General features: G+C 41.4%; 1 protein-coding gene across 3 annotated transcripts; it reads left to right on the forward strand.

Moving 5' to 3' along the window:
* Positions 1-1,282: 1,282 nt before the first annotated feature.
* Positions 1,283-15,483, forward strand: tcerg1l (transcription elongation regulator 1 like). Of its 3 annotated transcripts, none has more exons than XM_074663946.1 (15): positions 1,283-1,607; positions 3,097-3,311; positions 3,395-3,481; positions 3,573-3,714; positions 6,479-6,640; positions 9,828-9,970; positions 10,156-10,222; positions 11,943-12,022; positions 12,383-12,474; positions 12,867-13,018; positions 13,134-13,203; positions 13,319-13,421; positions 13,514-13,603; positions 13,869-13,987; positions 14,077-15,483. In XM_074663946.1, exons 2-15 carry the CDS (start codon positions 3,111-3,113, stop codon positions 14,234-14,236), a joined length of 1,668 nt encoding a protein of 555 aa, XP_074520047.1. In that variant the 5' UTR covers positions 1,283-1,607; positions 3,097-3,110; the 3' UTR covers positions 14,237-15,483. The 3 variants fall into 3 exon arrangements, with proteins under 3 accessions (XP_074520047.1, XP_074520048.1, XP_074520050.1); XM_074663947.1 differs by lacking the exon at positions 1,283-1,607 and adding an exon at positions 1,625-1,771; XM_074663949.1 differs by lacking the exon at positions 1,283-1,607 and adding an exon at positions 1,696-1,828.
* Positions 15,484-15,576: the final 93 nt, after the last annotated feature.

The following is a 15,576-nucleotide window of genomic DNA, read 5'->3' on the forward strand; positions in this document are numbered from 1 at the left end:
AAGATTAGATTAAATTAAAATTGAGAAAAATTCAAAAAACAAATTTTTAAAAAAAGTTGCAAAAAATTGTAAAAAGAAATTATGCAAAAATTTGAAATTCAAAAAAAAATTTGTTTCAAATGTTTTAAGATTTTTTGCAAATGTTTGCATATTTCTAAAATAAAAACAAAATGTTTTGCAAGTTTATTGTAACTTAAAGTTAAAACATCCCATGTGTAATTTAATGAATAAAAAAAAATCTTGTTTAGATAATTATTTAGTAGATTTAACTGTTTATAGAACTAATTGAAAAAGATTAGATTGAATTAAAATTGAAAAAAAATATCAAAAAACAAAATTTTAAAAAAGTTGCAAAAAATAAAAAAAAAAGTGAAAAAAATTGAAATTCAAAAAAATGTCAGATGTTTTTGAAATTTTGCAAACTTTTTTAGGTTTATTTTTTGGGAGGGAAATTTTGCAAATTTCTGCAAATTTGTAAAATTTAAAAAAATGTTTTGCAAGTTTAGTGAAAATAATAGTTAAATTATCACATGTTTAATTGTATAAATTAAAAAAAAAATCTTGAAAGGGTCCAGCTACCAGCACCACAGACACCAGGAGGGCAAACCATGAGGAGGCCCTGTGGGGTTTCAGGCGAACAGAGGAAGAAATATTTGGTGAGCAGCAGAAGGAGAGTAACCAAAACTGTTTTTTGACTTTTTGAGATGTGTCAAACTCAAACTGATACTTTGGACCAGAATCATGGAGCTGTGAGGGGAAATCTGTGTGCAGGGTTCCACAGAGCTGAAGACCCAGGACCAGTTGGTCCCCTTTCTGATGGACCTGATCTTTTTCTTCTTTACTAACAGTAGAGCTTACACCTAAACCAAGAAGAGTGGCCAGAGTAATCATAACACAAATCAGATTATCATATAATCATATTCATTCAGATTATGGGTTAATAGTCCGATTATCACATTAATTCAGATTACAGATAATCAGATTATCAGAAAACTTTGAACAGTTGAACTCTTAACTGAAGGTGTTTGGATTTGATTTTGTTCTGTCACTGAAAAGCTTTGACCTGTTTTTAATCACACACACACACACACACACACACACACACACACACACACACACACACTGGGAGGTGGCTCTTTGATCTGAAAGTGGCTCCATTAACCGGAGACTTGATCGGTTTGTCACACACACACACACACACACACACACACACACACACACACACACACACACACACACACACACACACACACACACAGATTCCGTGACCTGATCGCTGCTGCACGAGGATTTTTCTCCTGAAGGCGTCTGGTCTGCACGCGCTCAGTCTGAACCTGAACTCTCTCTCTCTCTCTTTGTGTGTGTGTGTGTGTGTGTGTGTGTGTGTGTGTGTGTGTGTGTGTGTGTGTGTGTGTGTGTGACGGCATTTCTACGTTCCTGTCTTCCTCGTTGTGTCGGGTCTCTCCGGTACCGAATGGATGTGATCTGCGGACCTGAGTGAGGACCTCTGAGCTGCAGCTGGAGGACGTGACCGGACAGGTTGGCGCCATCCGCCCGGGCTGAGAAGCTTTAAAGTGGGACAGACGCGGGAGAGGTTTCGTGGGTCGGTAGGTGTCACAGAGCGCGTTTAACCCGTGAATTAACACGTCACGGAGCCGTTACAGAGCCGTTACAGAGCCGTTACACGCGTGAGCTGCAGATACCGCATCAGAGTGACAACAAGAAGTTCCTGTAGAACTAGATCCTGTCTGACGTCCGCCTCATAGACCGGGTAGGAGACCGTGATTTGCTATGTGTGGATCAGCTTTAGCTATTGATGACTGACAAAGTAAGTGTGTGTGTGTGTGTGTGTGTGTGTGTGTGTGTGTGTGTGTGTGTGTGTGTGTGTGTGTATTGATCTGTCTGACAGACAGCTGGACTCAAACACAGTGACAGAGAGCTGACTAACCTCTGGAGCACAGGGACGCTCTGACAGATTAAATAGCAATCAGTGAAACAAAGACATTCAGAAAAGTTCAGCCTGAAAAAACTGAAACATTTCTACAAATCAGACTGAATATCCTTAAAAATGTGGGTAAATTCATTAAAAAGTGTGATCAGATTTCATCTTAAAAATTAGCAGGGCATGACACAGGGACAGAGGTCAGAAAGAGGGTCACTATTTAAAAACTAATGTGGCACTGATGTAGTTCTGATCTGGCACTGATGCAAAACTGATGTACTATTGATGTACCACTGATATAGCAATGGTGTGGCACTGATGTATCACTGATGTGGAAGTGAAGTGGCACTCATGTTGTATTGATTTAGTGCTGATGTAGCATTGATGTAGAACTGATGTGGCACTGATGTAGTTTTGATGTGGTAATGATGTAGTTCTGAAGTGAAACTAATGTAGTTCTGATGTGGAACTGATGTAGTTCTTTTGTGGAACTGCTGTAGTTCTTTTGTGGAACTGATGTAGTTCTGATGTGGAACTGATGTAGTTCTGATGTGAAACTGATGTGGAACTGATGTAGTTCTGATGTGAAACTGATGTGGAACTGATGTAGTTCTGATGTGGAACTGATGTAGTTTTGATGTGGAACTGATGGAGTTCTTTTGTGGAACTAATGTAGTTCTGATGTGGAACTGATGTAGTTCTGATGTGGAACTGATGTAGTTCTGATGTGAAACTGATGTGGAACTGATGTAGTTCTGATGTGAAACTGATGTGAAACTGATGTAGTTCTGATGCGGAACTGTTGCAGAACTGATGTAGTTCTTATTTGGAACTGATGCGGAACTGGTGTAGTTCAGATGTGACAGATATGAAACTGATGTGGAACTGATGTAGTTCTGATGCGGAACTGATGTGGAACTGATGTAGTTCTGATGTGGCACTGATGTTGTTCTAAAGTAACACTGATGTAGCACTGTTGTTGTTCTGGTGTGACACTGATGTAGTTCTGATGTAGTACTGATTTAGGGCTGTTTTTCACTGATGTCTAGTCTTGCTCACGTCACATGGTTAGCCCACACACAGGTGTCAGGTGTCATGCTGTGCATTTACTATCAAAATAAATTTGTGTCATCATGGCTCTGATTGGTTTTCAGGTTGTGATGTCATCATGATGCTGCCAGTCTCAAGATTTAATGGTCAGCCACTTGGCATGATGACAACCACAACACCCTGGATGTCTGTCAGCAATGACCCCAGTCCACCCTGGCTGTGGTTGGCCAGCTTGTCAGCGGCTGCATACCAGGCCACGCCCCCTCTTGTTTTCTTCCCTCCAGCAGTGTGGATACCAGAGCACACACATCTTATCCAGGTAAGACACACACCTGATTTAGAGAGTATTACTGTTGTCTGTGTATTTTAGTTATCGTGTTGTTAATTAATTGCTGTTCACAGTGGGAGCGTCCGGCTGTTGAAGTTGTTCCTCTCCTCCCTCCGGTCTATCCTTCGTCACATCTTCATCTTCCTTTACCTTTGCCTAAGGTACACACACACGACCTACACTGGCATACACTTCACACACAAACACACACACACAGCTCAGCTCAGTGCTAACATGCTAACACACTTGCAGGTAGCAGAGAGCTGGATCTCACCTGAAGAAATGGGAGTGTTTCAAAGAGGAGACAAAGCTATCCATTTGACCAATAAGAGCATCCAGAGACCAGGCCACGCCCCCAGGAATCATCGGCTGCAGTCTCCCACTCTGGTTCCAGGTAACACACCCCCTGACTCAGGTGTGTAACACAGGAGAGATAAATGGTGCCGTGTTTGTGACATCATGTCCAGAGTCTATTTTAGGGATTTGCCTTAATTTAGTGTCTCCTGATTGGCTGACACCTTTGATACGCCCACTAAATGGTCGTAAACACCTACGATGTGCACCTGGTCTCGTTCAGCCTGAAACTTTTCATCACACAGACTGAGTGGACGGGATCGAACGGGTGACGTCTGCAGATGTGTTTTAGTGATGCAGCATTCTGCTCTGGTACCATGACAACCCTGGTCATTGCTGGGAGCTGATTGGCTGTTAGAGTGGCTGTTCAGAGATAGGGAATGTGTGTGCTTTCTGCTGACACACACACACACACACACACACACACACACACACACACACACACACACAGAAAGCTGCTGTCAGATGTAATATGAGGATGATTGGTCAATTTGAAATCACCCAGTGGAGCATGATGGGTAAATTTTGCTGCTTCAGACTGCAGACATTACTCTGAAAACAATAACCATGTATGGACGTGAGGGGCGGAGTCTGACTGGAGAACAGATACTCTACATTATCTCTGAACTGAGCTCAGAGCTGAGACTTTAAACTAAAGAGATTTTATCAGATAGAGGAGAGCTCACAGGTAAATATCAGCAGCACCTGGTGGTCAGTGGAGGAACTACACCTCTGATTTGTTGCCTCCTGCCTGCTGAGGCTTAAAGCTCAGACATCTTCAGGCTGTCAGTTTCCAAAGTTTATGTGAAGTAATCTCTGTAGCCAGTGGGGGCGCTATCGTCACAAAGCCAGGTAAGACAGTGTAAGAACATAAGTTAGAGCTGCTTATCAGTGTGGTAGTTACCAGTAGTGCTTTGGTTAAAGCTAGTTATCACTTTAAGAGTTAACCTGGAGTGGGTAAGTTAAAGCTAGTTATCAGTTTGAAAGTTAACCTTATGTGTGTTAAAGCAGGTTATCAGAGTGGTAAATTATCCCTAGTGGGTTAGTTCGAGTAGGTTATCAGTGTGGTAGTTATCTGTAGTGGGTTAGAGCCAGTGATCAGTGTGTAAGTTAACCTGTGATGGGTTAGATAGGGCAGACTTACATAGTGATTATCTATTGTGGGTTAGTTAGAGCTAGTTATCACTTTGAACGTTAACCTGTGAGAAGTTAGATAAGGCAGGCTTACAGAGTGGTTATCTGTTGTGGGTTAGTTAGAGCTAGTTATCACTTTAAAAAGTTATCCTGTAGTGGGTAAGTAAAAGCCAGTAACCAGAGTGGTTATCTGTTGTGGGTTAGTTAAAACTAGTTATCAGTATGAAAGTTAACCTGTAGTGGGTAAGTTAAAGCCAGTAACCAGAGTGGTTATCTGTTTTTGGGAAGTTAAACCTAGTTATCAGTTTGAAAGTTGACCTTATGTGTGTTAGAGCAGGTTATCAGAGTGGTACTTGTCTATTGTTGGATAGTTAGAGCTGGTTATTATTTTGATAGTTATCTATAGTGGGTTAGTAAGGGCCAGTAGTGTGTAAGTTAACCTGTGGTGAGTTTGATAAAGCAGACTATCAGAGCGGTAGTTATCTGTAGTGGGTTAGTTAGAGCAGGTCATCAGTGTGGTAGTTATTTGTATTGGGCTAGTTATAGCGGGTCTTCAATGTGGTAGTTATCTGTAGTGGGTTAGTTGAAACCAGTGATCTTTGTGGTAGCTAGCTGTAGTGGGTTAGTTAAAGCTAGTTATCAGCTTAAAAGTTAACCTGTAGTGGGTTAAAGCAGGTTATCAGAGCGGCAGTTATCTATTGTGGTTAGTTAGAGCAGGTTATCGGTGTAATAGTTATCTGTAGTAGGTTAGTTAGAACCAGTGAGCTTTGTGGTAGATATCTGTAGTGGGTTAGTTAAAGCTAGTAATCACTTTGAAAGTTAACCTGAGGGTTAACTAAGGTTGAAGAGCAGGTTATCAGTGTGGTAGTTATTCTGTAGTTGGTTAGTTAGAACAGGTTATCAATGTAGCAGTTGTCTTTAAGGGGTTAGTTAGACCAGGTAGTTAGTGTTGTTGTTTTTTGCAGCAGGTCAGTTAGAGCAGTTTTAGTTTGGTAGTTATTTGTTATTTGTAGTTAAATTACAGCAGGTTATTATTGTGGTAGTTTTCCACAGGGTGTTAGTTAGATCAGGTAATCAGAGTGGGAGCTGAAGCTGTGTGAGGTGTTTTTCTTTTGGATTTAGACCCAGCCTTTGGAAGCCGCTTACACACACACACACACACACACACACACACACACACACACACACACACACACACACACACACACGCACAGATTAAATTTGCTTTATTTTAGTCAACGTGGGTGTGTGTTTGTGATGCAGATGTTTTGGAGCACCGACAGGGTTCCTCTCCAGTGTTTAGTTTGTCAGGACGGATTTATCTCACATTAAACCGCAGTGTTACAGATGGAAACTGTCTGCATGTGAAATTAGACGCAGCTCAACCTGGACTGAGCATCACAAACAGCAGCGATGATAAAAGAGACAGATGAGGAGTCTGTGACGGTCTGCGCTATAAAAAAACATCTTTTTAAATGAAGAATGGAAATGCTGTTACGTAACCTCAGAGGAGCTGAAAAATGGAGTGTTTCTAACTCTTTATCCCGACTTAAAGATCAACCAGTGAGAAACAGAGACACTCAGAGAGGCTGGATCCCTCTGACAGACAGAAAAACACACTGTCAATGATGTTGTTCTCGTCTCATTTTCATGTGCGTTGTTAATTTCAGGTCGAGTTCGAGGAGACCCCAAAAAACTCTCAGAGATCAAACACAAAGTCTCCTCCTCATCATCCTACCCCACCTCCTTCTCCTCTTTATGCTCTCTGCCTCTGGGCAACCTCCCAGTGTCTCCTCTCCACCTGTCTCTGCGGGCTGCTCCTCCTGTCTCAGGTAAGTCTGCTGTCCTGTTCACACACAGGTAAACCTGCAGTTGTTCATCTTATTTACCTGACAGGATGTCATTTCTGTCTCCTCAATAGAGAGTCAGGAAAAATAATGTGTCAACCACTACAAGACACAGAAAAAATCTGTAGGCTATTATCTGCACTGCCTATCCCTTTCTGGATGTCTCCTTTTGCTCCTCCTGTTTTTTTTCTTTAGTTTTTTAATTGTCAGATAGATAGGCTCTCTTCTTTTAAAGACCCCTTCATGCAGTCAGACACTCTGCTACTTGCTGCTGGAGCTGGAGGCCTTTGTAAACTCCTCATTGTCACAGCTCTGAAGTGATTTGTAGTTGGTCAGCTCTTGTCTTCTGGCCCGGGGGCCCCTGTAACAGTCAGTGTTTACTAATTTGTACAAGTGTCTTGATGCCTTGTCTTTTATGTGGACGTAAAAAAATACTTTCAAATGCTCATGTGTCTTTGTATGTGTGTGTGTTTCAAAGTGTGTGTGTGTGTGCGCCTTGTGCTCTCATGCTCTGGCTCTGCTGATTAATAAATAAAGGACAAACGTGAATTAAAGATGAGAGAAAAGTAAAACTGCTGTAGCAGTAAATTTTAAACCAGAGCTCAGTGTTAACTTCTCAGAGAGGTAAACAATTTCAAAATAAAAGACAGGATTGGTTCTTACAGTAAGATATTAACTGTTAGAGTTTATAATAATTTAAAACAGTCTATAACACTCAGTTACAGTCTGTAACAGTCCCAGTCTAAATTAGTCTATAACAGTCTATAGCACCCTGTAGAAGCCTTTAATAGTCTATAACAATCTATAATAGTCTAACAATATATAACAGCCCAAGTCTATAAAAGTCTTTAACAGTCTAAAACAGTCTATAATAGTCTAAAACAGTCTATAACACCCTGTAAGAGCCAATAATAGTCTATAACAGTCTATAAAAGTCTATAACAATATATAACAGTCCAAGTCTATAAAAGTCTATAACAGTCTATAATAGTCTATAACAATAAATAATAGTCTATAATAGTCTTTAACAATCTATAATAGAATATAACTGTCTGTTACAGTCTACAAACCTCTTTTACAGTCTATAAGAGTCTTTAACAATATATAACAGTCCAGGTCTATAATAGTCTTAAACAGTCTAAAATAGTCTAAAACAGTCTATAATAGTCTAAAATAGTCTAAAATAGTCTAAAACAGTCTTTAAGAATCTATAACCGTCCAAGTCTTTAACAGTCCTTAACAGTCTATACACTCTGTTACAGTCCATAACAGTCTAGAACAGTCTATAACAGTCTGTATCACTCTATAACAGCCTATAACACTTTGTAACAAACTGTAACAGTCCCAGTTTCTAGTAGTCCACAACAGTCTATAACACTCTGCTGCAGTCTATAACAGTCTATAACACCCTGTAATAGTCTATAACAGTCTATAACAGTCTATAACAATATATAACAGTCCAAGTCTATAATAGTCTAAAACTCTCTTCAATAGTTTAAGAAAGTCTTTAACAATATCTAACAGTCCCAGTCTTTAATACTCAGTCTTTAATACTCTAAAACAGTCTATAATCTATAGCGATCTATATCAGCCTAAAAAATCAGGTTCTATAACAGTCTGTTACAATCTATAACAGTCTAAATCTATGTAGTCTTTAACAGACCCAATTTCTAACAGTCAATATCAGACCCAGTCTATAACAGCCTTCTACAGTCTGCATCAGACTATGGTCTGATGATTTTAACAGTCTGTAACAGTCTGAGTCTGTAAGGGTCTATAACAGTTTATAACAGTCCCAGTCTGTAAGGGTCTATAACAGTTTATAACAGTCCCAGTCTTTATCAGCCCGTGCTGTCCTTTAGCTTTGGAGTGAATTTATGTTCCTGTCTTCATTCATTTTATTATCCCCACCACTTCCTGTCTCTTGTTTCCTTTCAATGCTTTATCAGCTGTTTCCTTTTAGGTGTCAAAGGAACTGTGTGTGTGTGTGTGTGTGTGCTTGGCTTGTCTCTGAATGCAGATGTGCATGTTTATGATAATAGGTGTACAAATGCCTGGGTTTGTGTATTTGTGTGTAATGTGTGTGATGTGTGTGAGTGTGTGAAGTGAGATACAGACAGATCTATGGTCGCCTGTAGCTGTTAGGAACTAATTGGAGCTCTACCTCCGTCAGCTCAGTGGGGACAGGGTAAGGGTCCTCACAGGTTCACACTCTGTGATGGAAGCAGTGAAGTTTCTCTTCTGTCCATTAGAGTCTGTGTCCTGCAGTGAATGGGTCGCTGTGTTAAGCTAAGCTGATAGTTACCCCTGCTAGCCATCACAGTGCTACGCTAACTGTTTCTCGAGCTACAGTACCTGCAGGTTCCACAAGAGGGCGCTGAGACGACAATGTTTGGATTCAGAATTTTTTACTGCACTCTGATTGGCTCGATGACATCCCTCAGAGAACCCTTAGCCGCACCCCTGGTGGATCTAACTACAGGTTATAAACCTGTCACCATGGCAACCTCCTGGTTCTGATGGTGACAGAACTTTGTTTCCATAGCAACCTCAGAGCTCCAGTCAATCAGAGAATGATGATGATGATAAAAACATAAAATAACTGAGACGAAGAAGATGAAGAAAATTGGATCCAGACTTCAAACAAAACCGTGTGTGTGTGTGTGTGTGTGTGTGTGTGTGTGTGTGTGTGTGTGTGTGTGTGTGTGTGTGAGGGAGGATGAGGGAGTGATAGTGTGATTTAAACAAAGCTGCTGTGCTTAGACACACACACACACACACACACACACACACACACACTCATTCAGATGCAGATGAGTCCTCCTTTTATAGCCTGACTGAAAATGGGCGAGCGACATAAACACTTAGCAAGGAAAAAGACAGGGCGAGAGAGAGAGAAAGAAATGTTTTTGTTCTGCTCCCATGATGCCTTTCAGCTGACTTAAGAGAAATCGCTCTGGTTGTCACGGTGACAATATGCCTGTCAGTCCCCTGCTGTCAGACAATCTGCAGGCTGTGTGTGTGTCTGAGTGTGTGTTAGTCTGCATGACTGTTGGATGGATGAGCATATATACAATAATATGTCCCATGATGCACCTGGAAACTGTTCACCTGGCGTTATAAAGCTCATGTGATCAAAAGTTTAACAGCAGTGTACGATGTTTCTCGATAGGCGGAGCTTACTGTGAGTGGTCGGGGCTCCATGTACATGAGAGCAAGGGGGCGTGGCCATTTGTCCTGTTCAGTAGTCCACAAATAAAGCCCTGGTTACAGCCAATCAGAAGCCTCAAAAGAAAACTGCACCTACCCCAGCAGGTACCTATGGATTCACCTTCAAATGATACATGATTACAATGTAAAGGAGTAGAAGTTTCTATCATTATTATCATTATTATTATTATTATTAGTGTAATTATTATTATTTTTATCATTATTATTATTATCATATTATATCATGATTATTATTATCACTTCACAGGTTGTTTCAATGTTTTTTTCAGGTGATGAAGGAGGTGCCATCCTCCATATTTTCATCAAGGATAACTCTGCTGACAGACCCCAGCACCGGTAATTCCTTTGAGTCTGTGTGTGTGTGTGTGTGTGTGTGTGTGTGTTTACATAATGTGTGTGTATCTGTTTTGATTGTTTGTGTTTTATTGGTTTAGTTTTGAAATATCGGAGACATTGTTTACAGGTGTTGTGGTTTACAGGTGTTTTGTAGTGTGTCTGTGTAACGTGTCTCTTCATCATCAGTTTTAATCATAGACTGTAAAAAAAATGGACGTAATCTTGCTCTGCTCAAAGTGAGGTCTCCACTAAAACTGCTCCCCCTGGTGGCTGGCTGCAGTATCAGTCAAAAAAATCCATCTCTACAGTCATTCCAGATGGGCTGTGGTCAAACTTTAAAAAATTATTACACCTGGTAGAAATGTTTGTCACGTCTGATTGTTGTGGTGATTTGAAGATATCATTTGGGTGTCTTGTATTCAAGTCCTCCTTTTTTCTGAAAAGTTTTGTTTTCATTAGTTATACGAGGTTAAAAATGAGGCTTTACGTCACGTTTAATGATGATTGACAGCTGACGTTCTCGTGTATTTTTGTCGGGGATTGTAAAATATGTCTGGAGGTAGAGTCAGGAAGTGATTAGACTCTCGAAAGAAAAAAATAGTTATTATTGTCACCCAGCTCCCCTCAGATTCTCCCAGAATCCCTCACAGTCTCTACTGCTCAGACTCTGGCTGCCATTGGCTGTGTCTGTGATGGGGGAATTTTGGCTTCAAAACCGTACAACGATAAATGGCGGAGCCACGCTGTCCACTCTATATACAGGCTATGGTTTTAACCATCTTCAGCCTGTTAGCCTGTTAGCCTGTTAGCTTCTCCCTGAAGCTCGTTCATCATGTTTCTAATTGAACTGATTTCCTGTTTCCACTTTTAGCATAACTTCATGAAGAACGCTGCAAAGATTGAACGCACAAATACACGCTAGGCTAATCGACACACTGTTAGAAGTTTCTTTGCATTCTGGGTAATGTAGGCAGCAGGTTTTTTGCAGAAAAAGGGTTGTGTGATTAATGCTGCGTTCCATTTGTACTCAGAAGTCGAAATTTCTGAGTGTGAACGCCGAACAGAAACTGCATCTAAACCTGTAGTCTCAAAGGAGAGATTTTAAAAATTCCACTGCGGTAAAACTCATTTTTTGAGGTTGTATCCAGTTAGTGCTGTAGTAGAGGATTTAAAGCTTTTCCAGAGGAGTCTGAGCAAACGTCAGGAGGACTCAGGGAGACGCAGTGTGAGAGATACAACCTTCAGTTAATCTGCACAGTCCGATCAGACTTCATGACTTCTGTTTATGATTGCCTCTGACATCGTGGTCACATGACCGTGTATCTGCTGTCACATCGTCTTCTCTTGGAGGAGCACACCAGCCTGAGGAAACGCTCATCAGTGCACATATCGGTTTGTTTTCCTGCAGCCTCAGATTGAAGGTGCGTGAGAATCTCAGAGGAACACAAACCTATGAAACAGCCTCAGAAACACTCGTGATTTATGATCTCAACAAATGTTTTCTCAACAAACAGATGATGTGAGATAACGAGACCTGAACAGGAAAAAAGGACGCAGAAAAGGAACCTGGTAAAGAGGTTTGAAGAGGAAGAGTAGGCAGGATAAAGATGTTGGAAAGAATAGAAATTTTACTGGTTGGGATCAAGCGAGCTGTCAGCTGATGGGGGCGGAGCTTGACTTCCTGGTCTGAACCCAGACTCATTGTTTGTGTCTTTGTCAGAGAAGCCAGGGGTGAGTGGAGGTGAGTATTCAGCAGCGATTCTTCTGAGGACCAAGAGACTGATGGACGACACCCAACAGGTGAGAGTCAGCTCCCCCGTTGCTATGGCGACTTCTGATAATCCATAATCTGATGCTGAGATTAGCTGCGACCCTTTTCAAACAGGATGAACATAACAGTTCACCTGCCCACTAACCCTGATTGACCTATAGCTAAGTCAGGCTCTCAAACCCAATGAGCCAATCACAGTGCAGACATCCAATGAAATGAGAAAGTCTGTTTTTATTTAGGGGGCGTGGCTTAGCCATAGGTCAATTCCTCCCCTCTGAGAAACAAACACTGATCCGTCTGATGAAAATATACCTGTCAATGATTAACCACCTCCATATGGTGATGAGTGTGTGTGTTACAGTGTGTGTGTGTGTGTGTGTGTGTTACAGTGTGTGTCAGCAGAGAGCAAAAAGGAGGGACGCCAGGGAGGAAGTAAAGACAAACTCCCGGTTGCCACCTCACCTGTCCCAGGGTCACCATGGTAACTACAGCCCCATCACTCTTTCACACACACATCCTCAGCCTCAAATTCACCTGACCCCAAAAGGTATGAAAACACACAATGACATCATCACACAGGCACGCCTACAATGACGTCATCACTCAGACCGCGACAGCAGCAGTGGCCTGAACTTCCTGTCACTGTCTGCATTTAAAGGTTTCTATTTTCTGCACCTAATGGCGCTCAGCAGGAGGTCCACGCCGCCTCATCGCTTCAGCTCTGAGTTCAAAGTCGACCCAAAAGACGGGTTGAATTTCAATGAACAGCTGTGTCCTCCTCACCAACATAGAGTGTTTTTTGTCTGCCTTTGCATCTTTGCATGCGTGTGTGTGTGTGTGTGTGTGTGTGTGTGTGTGTGTGTGCCCGCTCAGGTGCGTAGTCTGGACTGGAGATGACCGCATGTTCTTCTTTAATCCCACAATTCACCTGTCCGTGTGGGAGAGACCAGGTGAGCTGATTGGTCGAGATATCAACCACATTATCAAGGATCCACCCCACAAGAGGAAGAGGTCAACGCTGACAGGTGTGTCACTTTACCTGTAGACAGTCACCTGGTCATGGTGAAGAATATCAACAATGACAAACCTTTATTTAAACAAATTTATCATATTTCCCTCTTTCTCTTTCCCTCATGACAGACAGCTGTCAATCACCAGACCGCCATAAAAACGAGGATAACGAACATTTCCATGACTCTAAACGAAACAGGTGAGTCTCAGCCAATCAGAGAGCAGAACAGAGACGACATCCAGTGTTGGAAACTTAGACAAAAGTGATGTCATCATCAGACAGTGATGTGATTGGTCTGTTGATCTCTTTCTAGGTTAGAGAAGCAGATGTCGCTCGTCTGTCATCCCAATGAGGTTAAGCTCCTCCCACTTGAGCTACGCATGGCTCGTTTCAGAGAGATGATGCTGGAGAGAGGGGTAACAAAAACAGAAACACACACACACACATATTCACACACACAATATGTGTCTGTCTGTGTGTGTCTGAGCGTGTGTGTGTGTGTTTTTAGGTGTCTGCATTCTCAACCTATGAGAAGGAGCTCCATAAGATGGTTTTTGACCCTCGCTACCTGCTGCTCACCTCAGATCAGAGGAAACAGGTAAAATACTTATTCATTTTATTTTATATTATTATTATTATTATTTTTTATTTATTTTCATTTGTTAATTATTATTATTTTATTATTATTATTATTAATTTATTTTATTTTTATTTTTACTTTTTTATTATTTTTATTTATTTATTTATTTATTTTCTATTTTATTTTATCTAAATTCACAAAAAATGTTGGTGATGGGCAGAATGTAAGTTTGTGTGTGTGTGTGTGTGTGTGTGTGTGTGTGTGTGTGTGTGTGTGTGTACAGGTGTTTGATGTGTTCGTAAAGAGCAGGTTGAAGGATGAGTATAAGGAGAAGAAGAACAAACTACAGAAAGTGAGGGACCAGTTTAAACAGCTGCTAGAAGAAGCTAAGCTAACCAGCAGGTAACCAGTCACACCTGTCTCACCTTAATCACCTGTCACACCTTTTTCACCTTTAACATCTCACTTTCTTTTCTCTATTTCTCCTTCAGATCCACCTTTAAGGTATTTTTTGCCCGTTACCATGGAGACCAACGCTTCAGTGCCCTGAATGGGAAGAAGGAACAGGAAGTCCTCTTTCAGCATTACATCACTTCCTTAAAGAAACGTGACAAAGAGAATCGGGCCAGGAAATCTGGAAAACCGAGCTGAGAACATCCAGATCCGTCCTCCATCCTGATTTTCCAGAGCCTTTAAGAAACTTTGAATTCATTTAACAGCATAAAAACAGAAACTTCCAGTTTCAAGAAAAAAAAACCTGCCAAGACCCCGAGCAGCTGTGGCTGAGACCTGAACTCATAGACTGGGGATCCTTCCTGAACCAGTGGACCTGGAAGGTTCTTCCCTTTGTGGTTTTTCACTTTTTCAGGACAGCAGCAGGACCACTGGTCAGACTGGTCCCTGGATTTTGTGGTGCACCAAACCATCCTGGACCCCAGAGCTGGTCCAGATCTGGACTTTATGGTGCAGATAAAAAGTAAGCCAAGTTGACTGGCCTAGAACCAGAACTAGAACAAGCACAGCACAAAAAAAACCTGTCTGTCCTCCTGTCTGTCTGTCTGTCTGTCTGTCTGTCTGACTCCTTCTGATAGATCAGGATTTTGTATTTTGGATATTTCCGTTGTTTAGTGTGAATTCATGCAGGACGCAGGGTCATAATCCTGTTCTGCTGCTGTCAGAGTTTCATTAGCTCCCTGAAAGCCTGGTCCTTTCACCTGAGAAACCATGCTAACCCGCTGTGCTAACCCCGTTAGCTTTTACAACAACAACCCCTGTGCATAGCTGAGGTTATAAGTAGCATTTATGAGTCAAATAGAGTTCAATGTATTCTTCCAAAGTGAGTAACAATCCCACAGACCAACGCATAACCAGTCAGCCCTACACACACCATATTAAACACATTACTGTCCGCTTTATGAGCCTCTTAAAAAGTCATATCTCTTCCATGTGACTTCATATCATGGTCATGTTTTCCTGTTAACTCTCTGAGGAAATGTTCCTGTCATAGAAATACGTAAGTTGATCCTTCATATTCCTACATTTATATTTCAAAAGTCACTGTTCATCCTTTGTCAGTGTGAAGGTGGATTTCTGTCATTGGCTGTGGAGGTGAAATGCACTCTGGGAGTTTGACTGTGACTTTAGATGTTTCCTGCACATTTGACCATTTGACCAAACAGAAACCGGATTATCTTGTGTTCTTGTATCTTCCATGTGTTTTTATTTTGTGGTGGTTAAGGTGTAACCCCAACCCCCCTCTGAGCATCTCAGTGTGCTGTGATTGGACAGAACCTGTTTCCTGTTTTGACTGGCTGTTTTTAAGTGTCCTACCTTCTTATCAAACAGTGACTGTGTGTTTAAACGACGTTTTATTTTCATTGGCTGTTTGAATAAATACTTTCCTTGAACCAATCTCTGTTGTTCCTCACACAATGACAGGTGTGCTGCTGATGCTGCTGCTGATGCTGATGATGATAATTAAGAGGATGGGG

The sequence above is a fragment of the Halichoeres trimaculatus genome, unplaced genomic scaffold (genome assembly GCF_033239565.1).
Source record: "Halichoeres trimaculatus isolate MK-OKI-2021-1 unplaced genomic scaffold, fHalTri1.1 fHalTri1_scaffold_23, whole genome shotgun sequence".
Lineage (NCBI taxonomy): Eukaryota > Metazoa > Chordata > Actinopteri > Labriformes > Labridae > Halichoeres > Halichoeres trimaculatus.